The sequence below is a fragment of the Macrobrachium nipponense genome, chromosome 4, assembly GCF_015104395.2.
Source record: "Macrobrachium nipponense isolate FS-2020 chromosome 4, ASM1510439v2, whole genome shotgun sequence".
In the NCBI taxonomy this organism is placed as follows: Eukaryota; Metazoa; Arthropoda; class Malacostraca; order Decapoda; family Palaemonidae; genus Macrobrachium; species Macrobrachium nipponense.
Genome location: NC_061100.1, coordinates 141,648,079 through 141,658,304, shown reverse-complemented (window position 1 = coordinate 141,658,304; position 10,226 = coordinate 141,648,079). Strand labels below are relative to the sequence as shown.

At 44.5% G+C, this 10,226-nt stretch overlaps 1 protein-coding gene across 1 annotated transcript; it reads left to right on the top strand.

Moving 5' to 3' along the window:
• Positions 1 to 8,102: 8,102 nt before the first annotated feature.
• Positions 8,103 to 8,783, top strand: LOC135211530 (uncharacterized protein K02A2.6-like). The gene has a single exon (XM_064244833.1). It carries the CDS (start codon positions 8,103 to 8,105, stop codon positions 8,781 to 8,783), a length of 681 nt encoding a protein of 226 aa, XP_064100903.1.
• Positions 8,784 to 10,226: the final 1,443 nt, after the last annotated feature.

Below are 10,226 nucleotides of genomic sequence, written 5' to 3'. Positions count from 1 at the left end.
CAGAACTCCCCTCCTCAGAGCAAACTTCCTGGCCCACCACGGGCTCCTAGTGGACGTAGCCCGCCATCGCCTCCTGGACACAGAACCCTGCCTTTCTGGCCCACTCACCACGGCCCAGGGCTCCCGCCATCTGCTCCGTCCTCCTCTACAAGTATGGCTCCCCTCCTACAGGAGTTCCTGGACATCTTCCAACCCGAGCTACGCCCAAGCACGGTGTGTACCACCACATCAATACCAAGGGGCCCAAACTCACGCAAAGTTCCACTGCCTCCCACCGAAGCTCCTCCAGGAAGCCAAGAATGTGTTTGCGGAGATGCTCGAGCAGATGGGTATCTGCAAGAAGGCTGCAAGCCCCTGGGCATCCTCCCTCCACATGGTGAGGAAGGCAGACGGCACATGGAGGTCCTGCGAGGACTACCGTCGCCTCAACCTTGTCACCACGCCCGATAGCTACCCCTTGCCGAACATGCAGGACCTCACCGGTCCCCTCCACGGGGCAAAGATATTTTCAAAGGTAACATCCCAATGACATCCCAAAGATGGCAGTCATCATGCCCTTCGGGTCCTTCATCTTTGCCTTCTCCACCTTCGGCCTGCGGAATGCTGCTGGAGCTACCTTCCAGCACCTAATGGATAGCATCCTTGGTGATTTACCCTTCTGCATCTGCTGCATAGACAACATCCTCATATTTTCCAGAACAGCAGATAAATGCCAGAACCCCATCTGGGCCATCCTCAAGACCTGCAGGAGAATGGTCTCGTTGTCCGGTTCGATAAGCGTACCCTCAGTGTGGAGAAGGTGGGTTTCCTGGGCGATGAAATCACCCCAGCAGGAGTGCACCCCATGGCATCGAAGGTAGCCGCAGGGGAGTAGTTTCCGACACCGACGACGGTCAAGGCCCTACAGGAGTTCGTCAGGATGGTGAACTACTACAGGAGGTTCATCCCAGACGTTGCCCACACCATGTGTCCTTTGACCAAGGTCCTGAAGGGCAAACCAAAGAGGCTGGTATGGGAGGAGGCCCAGCAGCGCACCTTTAATCACACTAAGGTGGCCCTCAGCAAAGCTACAACCTTGGCCCACCAGGATCCTGACGCACCCCTGACTCTCATAACCAATGCCAGCAACATCGCCTGTGGCGCCATCCTGGAACAGCTAACCAAAGGAGTCCCTACACCGGTGGCCTTCTTTAGCAGAAAGCTGAAACCTGCTGAAACCCACTACAGCACCTTCAACCGGGAACTCCTCGCTGTCTACCAAGCTGTCCGCCGCTTCAAGTACCTCCTGGAAGGCGTCCCATTCACCATAAGGACGGACCACCAGCTGCTGGTCCATGCCTTCATCAAGGCGGAAGTTGCTTGGTCTGCAAGACAGCAGCGACACCTCGAGGCCATCTACGAGTTCAGGTGCTCCATCAAGTATATCCCCAGCGGGAGGAACCCTGTAGCCGACGCACTCTCGGGAATTGAAATAAATTCCCTGGCCCTCAGCGTGGACTACGAGGACCTAACACGGGAGAAAACCTTCAATCCCAAAGTACCAGCCTACTGCACCGCCATCACCTCCCTCTGGTGGGGAGACATCCCCTTTGGTCCTTCCAAAACTATGCTCCTCTGCGACACCAGCACCGGCCGCCCACGGTCGCCCCGCACGACAACCAGCCTCCTGACGGAGAAGTTCATGTGCCACAGCATCGAGAAGGACTCCCAGTTGTATTGCGTGCCAGGGCAGCAAGACAGGAAGGCACACTGAATCAGGAGTAGGCACCTTCCCCCAACCCAGGCGGAGATTCAGGCACATGCACGTAGACGTCGTCAGCCCGCTTCCCCCATCCGAGGGCTCCAGATACCTCCTGACGGTGGTCAACCAGTCCACCAGGTGGCCAGAGGCCACCCCGATGTCAGAGGCCACTGCTGACGCCTGAGCTGGATCAGTCATTCTGGAGTGCCAGACGACGTCATGATGGACTGAGGAACCGCCTTCACCTTGGAACTCTAGACCACCCTGGCATGCCTAATGGGGACGAAGCACCACACCACCACGACCTACAACCCCGCCGCAAATGGCACGGACTCACCGCTCCCTCAAGGCCTCCCTGATGGCACACTGCACAGGCCCCAACTGTAAGGCACAACTACCCTGGGTCCTCCTCGGCCTCCGTACGGCCCCAGGAGCCAACAGTGACCCATCACCTGCAGAGAAGGTCTACGGGGAAACCTTGATAGTGCCCGGAGAATTCTTCCCAGTTGACATCCCCCTGTCAAGACTACGTGCAGCCGCCTGGAAATTCATTCCCTACCGCGAGACCTTCTCTGACAGAATGAAGCAGTTCCAACTGAAAGCCTTGGATTCCTGCGTACATGTCTTCGTCAGAAGGAATGCCACCCACCCGCCCCTAACAAGACCCTATCAAGGACCGTATCAAGTCATCCACCGAGCAGGGATTATGCTCATAAGAATATTTAATTTCTGTAATGATGAAACTGAAGTTCAATTATTCAAAACTATTTGTACGACAATCAAGTGGCGTTACTGAGGGGGTTGGCAGAGGGGGGGCTGTGTTTCTTGACACCGGTAGTCAGAGAAGCTTCATTTCAAGTTGGTTGGCTAAGAAATTGAAGTTACCTGTAGTAAAACATATTGTCTTAAACACTGCACCCTTTGGTTCCCATATTGTAAAGGGAGAATTTGACATTGTTTCTTGCCGTGTTCATATGGGACTGAAAGTCATTAGAGTAAAGTTAGTTGTTCATGATGATAATACCCCCATTCACAATGTGGGTTTGTGCAACGTAAAAAGTCATCTGCAGAACAAGGGATGTGTGATGGCAGATGGTGATATAAGAAATGACACTCTTAGGAACATCAATCTGCTCGTGGGAGCAGACTACTTTAACCTCTTTGTTCTGGGTATGGATAAAGTAGACAGAGTGAGTGTGTTCGTCACTCACAATGGTATTGGGCCATAAGGATGTGTGTCTCAGTGGGCCCTGGACAGGCTGTGCATCTCAACTGTTCAAACGTTGCGACTGTGTCATCTCATTGAAAGTGACGTAGATGTTGACATGTGGTGGAAACTAGACACACTCAGAATTGCGTCCTGGATTTGTTAGCGTCGATGGTTCCTGCCTGTGAGCCGACAAATCTCTTATCAACTAAAACAAATCACTCCGAAAATCCAGACAAACTTTAACCGAGATCCATACCACGACAGCAAATAACACTTTGACACAACAATTGGTTAAATAAACCCAATAATCACATGTTACACACAGTTCTATGCAAGAAGCCCAGCTATCAGAGGAGAAGTGTTTGCTTTACCTTTATCCAATGCTAAGCTCTAGGAAAGAATGACTATCTAGAAAGTTTTCTTGGATGTCAACTTGGTGATGCCAAGATAGGAACTAGTTTATTACGAATCATCTTTAATATTTCATTTTAAGAGAGAGAAACAAGCATAATTCTTGAGTATTCTCTAAAGATCAATGAGACAGCATTTAAACCTGACACATCTACTGTGTTCTCGTAATTATAAGGATATTCATCTAACGCAACTCCCCTGTTTGTTATATCATATACATTGCATAGTTTAGTTATTCTTCAATATAAAAGAGAAATTTTTCCATAGTACAAATTCTTCTCTTCCCCTCTGTTGAGTCTGGTCATCATCAGTAAGCTCACATTAACACAGCAATTTATACATCCACGAAGTTCCGTTCATTTGTCTGTTTTCTTCTTCTTTCCTGCTATAACCTGATGTTGTGGAAGGTATGGCGCTAAAAGGGGATCCATCCTTTTCGCGACAGCCACAGTGGTTTGTGTATGCGGGTCAGTGGCAACACTCAGTGACAGGGATCAGCAGCAGCTCACCACAGTTACTTGCCACAGATACTCGTGTGATCGACATAGGTTATGAACAATGGAAACCTATGGGAAACCACATCCTGCCATTGAGTGGTGGGGATGTGGTTTCTTATAGGTTTCCATTGTTTATAACCTATGTCAAGTACACGAGTGACAAGCGTCTGTGGCAAGCTACTGGCGAACTGTTGTTGATCCCCACCACTGAATGTCGCCACTGACCCATATAAACGAATCACTGTGGCTAATGACAGCCTGGCACTGAGTGACGCTACTCTGTAGCATCCACAAAGTGGTCTGTGTACTCGTAGCCTTAGGCTGCCCGCACACAGGACAATAAGTAGTTGGCCACTAAATGGCCAACTGATAATACTATGTCAGAGCCGTATATAGAGAGAGTTTGGTCAACCTCTTGACAGGGCACCATCTTGCTCCTGTTCTGTTCAGCCACACTCATCCACCTGAGCAATGCCTCAGCTCTTCTCTCTCTATCTTTTATCATACGCTGCTGATGGTTAACTTTAGCTTTCTATCAACCATTAAGATGCTTATTAAAACACTCATGATAGTTTATAACTTTGTTGGTTACAGTTTCAACTTTAAAATACATAACAGGTAATATGAAATATTATACATGGTTTCAAAATTAAATGTTTACCTATATTCATTACAGCTTTTCTCATCATCATACTGTTACTCCCTAATTCACTTCCTTTTCATTTATACAACCTAGCCTTACGAATATTCTCTTGTTTTTTTTAGCATAAACATGTGATCTTAAAGTGAAGAAAAAAGGAAAGGTTATATTTTTTGTCCAAGTGTTTACCAAAGGCATTAGTCGTCCTAATAAATTGCTTTTGTTTCAAAAACTATTTTCATTTGCCCTAAAAATCTGTGTTATAAACTAGTCAGCTTTCGCTTCATTCTTTTAATTGAGCCAATCTTTGAGAAGGGTCTGTCTATGTTGACTGGTTGCTCTCTATTGTTTGAAGATAAAACGTATAATGATTATTTGACTTTTTAACCTTTTTATGAAGTAACCAGCAATATAATGTAGGCTTGATTAATTAAATTGTCACTTGAGAATTGGTCAAAATCAGGTTCCCTAGTTTAATTTTCAGCATCACCATTTGTTTCAACATTTGGCTTATTAAGAAAGTCAGTTAGAAACTGTAGTTACCCGCAAACGAAACACTATTTCTGCCCTCAATTTGACTTTTACCATAGTCTTTGAACCTGGCATTATAATAACATCCTCTGATAAAACACATTTGTATTTGTGGTTAGTACCTCCCTGTTCCACGATCCCATAAATATCACCACCCCTGGTTCTCATTGCATCCACCAAGATCCCATTGTTAGTATCAGTAACAATATCAGTATTAGTATCAGTATCACCGCCCATAACGCCATTGTCAAACCCACCAAAATTGTTACCACCGTGGCCCCCAATATCCCGTTTAACATCACTGCAGTTATTCCCCGTATCATCAGTGTGGATTTTGGTATCACCACTCCCCATATCCCCGGTATCATTACCATTAGCACCGCCAAACGCACCCTCATTTTCAGTAACCTCCATATCCTCAGTTTCACCTGCGTCCTCATAAAGGATAAAAACACCAGGTATTCCAACCGTTATGCCACTAATACCTGCATGGACCGATATCTTGTATCTTCTACATGCAGGATGGCCCAGCAAAAGTCTGTTGCCCAACACAAACCCTTTTATAACCAAAATGGTTCTATTACACTATCACCCAGAGCAAATCGTATTCTAACAAAACCCAGGGTGTTTAATCTATGGGCTTGCACATCACACACTGTCTCCGTTGAGGGTTTCAAAGGGTAATGGAAGAACATGGATTGATACAAATTATGATCCATTAAATTGATAGATGCACCGGTGCCAATAAAGACTGGGATATCCACATCCTCCACTGTTCCATATACTATAGGCCTGGGCTCTGGGGCGTCCCCACGAGACCATAATGGCACGTATCCTTTTTGTTGATTGGCTTTCCAAAAATTTCGCCGATCTCTTTGCCCTCTTAAGTGACCTGCCTGGGAAGTTCTCGTATTGTAACTCCCTAATTTCTTAGGTGTAGGTCTCGCATCCCTCCGTATTTGAGATAGACAGGCTTGCCAACAGTAATCCACACTATTACACATTCCATAATATTTGACTCTACATACTTTCTTTGTGTGCCCTGGTTTATTACAATTGTAGCAACGCAATTGCTGTTGTCTTTGATCAATCGATTCTCTATTATATTCCACTTTTGCACACAAACGGGGAGAAGGAAATTCTTTTTCTCTTTGCACCATATTTCTTAGGCTGGTCCCGTTAAAAAATGTACTATCCACCGTGTGACATTTGGACATATGTTTCTGAATTTGGGCATAAATTAGTTCTTTGTCTGATGTAGGTCCAATCTTTTCATCAAAAGTGTCCACTACTGCATCTGGTACGTTGTGTAATAGCATTGCGAAATGTATCAATTTGTGTGAATTGTCGAGTGAGACATTATTCCCATTTACCCATTTGGAATTTTTCATTTTCTGTATCCATTCTCCCGCTGAGTCAAAAAAGTTTTGAGCTGTGCTCAATAAGGCTTGTTGTGCCTTTCCAGATTTTGTACAGCCCTTTTAAATCTCTTACCATATCACTGTGTTCCTTTGAGCCATAAGCCGCTCTTAAAAATGCTTGTAATTCGGTCCATGACCAACATTTTGTGTACTGAAAACTCCCGCACCTAGAGGATAAATCTCCTTTATTGAAATCTAACAAGGCTTTTGCCTCTGTGAATGCCTCTGTATCATCCTTAATTCCCTTGGCGTTTAAATAGTTATTCACCCCTCAATAAAAATTTGCAATGATTGGGAAAGAACGCCATCTACAATACTAGAGTCTGGTTTCCACTTGCATCAGCCATTTTGCTTTCTTTATGAAACCCCTTATACTTTAGGATTCGCCCCAACCTCAGTAGCATTGATATATTTATGCACGCACAAACCCCAACCCAAAAATTAATAATACATCATCCACCAATAAAAGATAAAATAAACATGCAAAACCCCAATAAACCGCTATATGAACTCGCTGCTTCTCAGGTACAAGGTTAATCAGCTGATTTAACTGGTACAAGGTCACGTTAGTATACAAAAAACGGGAAGAAGATAGTTCAAGAAAGAAAACATATGTCAAACCCTTAATTCGCTGAATCAGCGTCTGTCCACTCGGCTACCTCTCTCTCTCTCTCTCTCTCTCATGCCAAGCACAAAAACGAAACTTACAATACTTTTCTAATGATCTCTAAGGGGAATGCTTTAACCCTTAATGATGCTATTGAGACAGCACAGAATTTCCAAGCAACACTTTCAAATGCTTCCTTATTTGAGAAAAGCACTTCCGTGAATGCTGTCAAAAGAGAACGAAGCCATCCAGTGCAGCAGAAGAGCTGCAGGTATTGCGGATTCCATCATCCTCCAAGGAGATGCCCTGCCTATGGGAAGAAGTGCCGAAATGCAGTAGAATGAATCACTTTGAGGGTGTCTGTCAGAATATAAAAAGTCGTTCACTGTCCTGACGACGAAGCATGTCAAGGGCCAGGTCCAAGGAAAGGACCAGAGAGACATGTGGAAAAACCCAAGTCCACAGCAACCAAGTGACTGAAGAAGATAAAGAAATCCATTTTGATGACACGCCATTGAATTGTGGATCTTCAGACTTGTCAGAAGTAAATGTAGCTGCCATTACTAATTCAAAAGGGGAACGACAAGTAATTATGGCAAAACTGGATATCAAACCCCCTAACATTTTAAAGAAAGTGACACTCAAGGTCAAGGCCGATACTGGATCCAACGGTAATATCTTACCTATAAGATGTCTCAGGCAGATGTACCCAAACGCTAATGGAAATTTTACAGGGTTACTGAAGCCAACTTTGGCTAAACTTACAGCCGTGAATGACACAAACATTCATACATATGGAACTATAGAAATACCATCAAGTCTGGATCAGTCCCCCGTTGTCGATTTACTTTTCTATGCCTGTGATACCAATGGACCAGCAATTCTGTCATGTGATGCCTGTGAGAGACTAGGAATTATTGCTATAAAGGAAAGCAAGAATATATCGAGTGTCAAGGAGGAACACGAAAACTCGAGGCCTACTCCTATACCTGATGTACAAGCAATGTACAATTTGTACCAAAATGTTTTGGAGATATTGGTGAGATGAAAGGTGAATACCATATTGAGTTAAAACCCCGTTCTTGCCCTGTAGTTGTTCCGCCTAGAAAGTACCCAATTCAGTTAAGAGATGAGATAATTGAAAAAATACAAGAGTTGGAAAATATGGGTGTTGTGAAGAAGTGCCCAGAGGATGAGGCGTCTGAGTGGATACATGCATTAGCCTTTACGAGGAAGACTTCGGGTGAATTGTGGGTATGTCTTGATCCTAAGCACCTGAATGTTGCACTAAAGAGGACTTATCATAGGATACCCACCTTAGATGAGATAGCACACAAGATGTCAGGAAGTGTCCTTTATTCAAAGTTGGATGCCAAAAATGGCTATTGGTCAATCAAGCTTGATGAAGAGAGCAGTAAACTTTGCACTTTCCAGAGTCCTGCTGGGAAGTATCGTTTCCTCCGCCTGCCTTTTGGACTTAGTGTTTCACAAGATATTTTCCAGTGTCGGATGGATAAGATTCTTGGAAAAGTAGGAGAGGGAGTAATTGGTATAGCTGATGACGTTGTGGTTTATGGAAGAGACATACAGGAACATGATTATAATCTTCATAAGCTACTGAGGGTGGCCAGGGAAGAAGGCCTTGTTTTTCGGGCTGAGAAAAGCCATGTGCGACAACAAACCATTAATTTCTATGGTCTTGCATGGTCTAAGGATGGCATGTAACCAGACCCTGCAAAGTGCGATAAAATCAATCGACGACACCCTCCATCAAGCGTGGAGGAACTACAAATTTTCTTAGGACTTGTACAGTACTTTAGCCCTTTTGTACCCCTGATGGCAGAGAAAACTAAGATTTTAAGGCAGTTACTCAAGAAGGAAGTCCCATATGAGTGGACCATTGACCATCAGAGATCATTTGATGAATCAAGGAAGCAATTCATTCAGATATGAGACTACGTTATTTTGATACAACAAGTCCTGTTACTCTTGAAGTAGGTGCCTCGCAGCATGGGCTGGGAGCTGCTCTGATGCAGTTGCTTCTGCCTCAAAGTCCCTCACCCCAGCGGAATCACGATATGCTAATAATGAGAGGGAGATGCTTAGTGTTGTTTTCGCACTTGAACATTTTCATTGTTTTGTATATGGTAAAGCTGTTACTATGATTAGTGATCACAAACCGCTGGAAAGCATTCATCTCAAGCAACTCAGCCAGGCTCCCCCAAGACTCCAACGCATGTTACTCCGCATTCAGTCATATGATGTCACTATTAAGTACAAACCAGGAAAAGACTTAGTTTTTGCAGATTATTTATCAAGAGTCCAGCCATCGCCTGGAGCAGAAGTACAGCTGGAACAAGCCGTTCATCTCATACAGATCTCGCAAAGACAGTTAGAAAAAGTCAAACAAGCTACAGACCAAGACAATGAGCTCTCCATACTCCGAGGGCAAGTGACAAGCAGTTGGCCTGAGTCAGCCAATAGTCTGCCAAAGGCGATTTGCCAGTATTTTTCGGTGAAGGATTTCTTGTCTGTTGAAGATGGTGTTATATTCTTTGGAGAACGTCTATTAGTCCCTCCATCAATGAAGACTGAATATTTGAAGAGAATACACGAATGACATATAGGAATCTCTAAAAGCCAGGCCAGAGCAAAGGAATGCCTATATTGGAATGGTATGTTTAAGGATATTGCTGAACACATAGGTGATTGCCGGAAATGCCTGTTAAATGCCAGAAAATACCCAAATGAACCTATGCTGAAACATTCAACCCCCCGTCTTCCATGGCAATTTATTTCCACAGATCTTTTTGAATGGGATAACCAGAATTTTATAACTGTAGCTGACAATTTCAGTAAAATGCCTTTTATTAAGCAGCTAGGCCGAAATACCACGTCGAGAGCCGTCATAAATTTTCTTGAAGAACTTTTCAGTATCCATGGCCCAAGCCAGATCCTGTACTCCGACCCCAATATTCATCTGCTGAATTCAAGAGATTTGTTGAAGAATGGGATATTATCAAATGGATTTATTGAGAGGATGGTAGGTGTAGTGAAAAATATATTGAGAAAAGCCAAAATGTCTGGCTCTATTACCCACAAAGCCCTACTAACATACAGAGCATGCCCTCTTTCTAATGGAATGAAGAGTCCTGCAGAACTCTTATT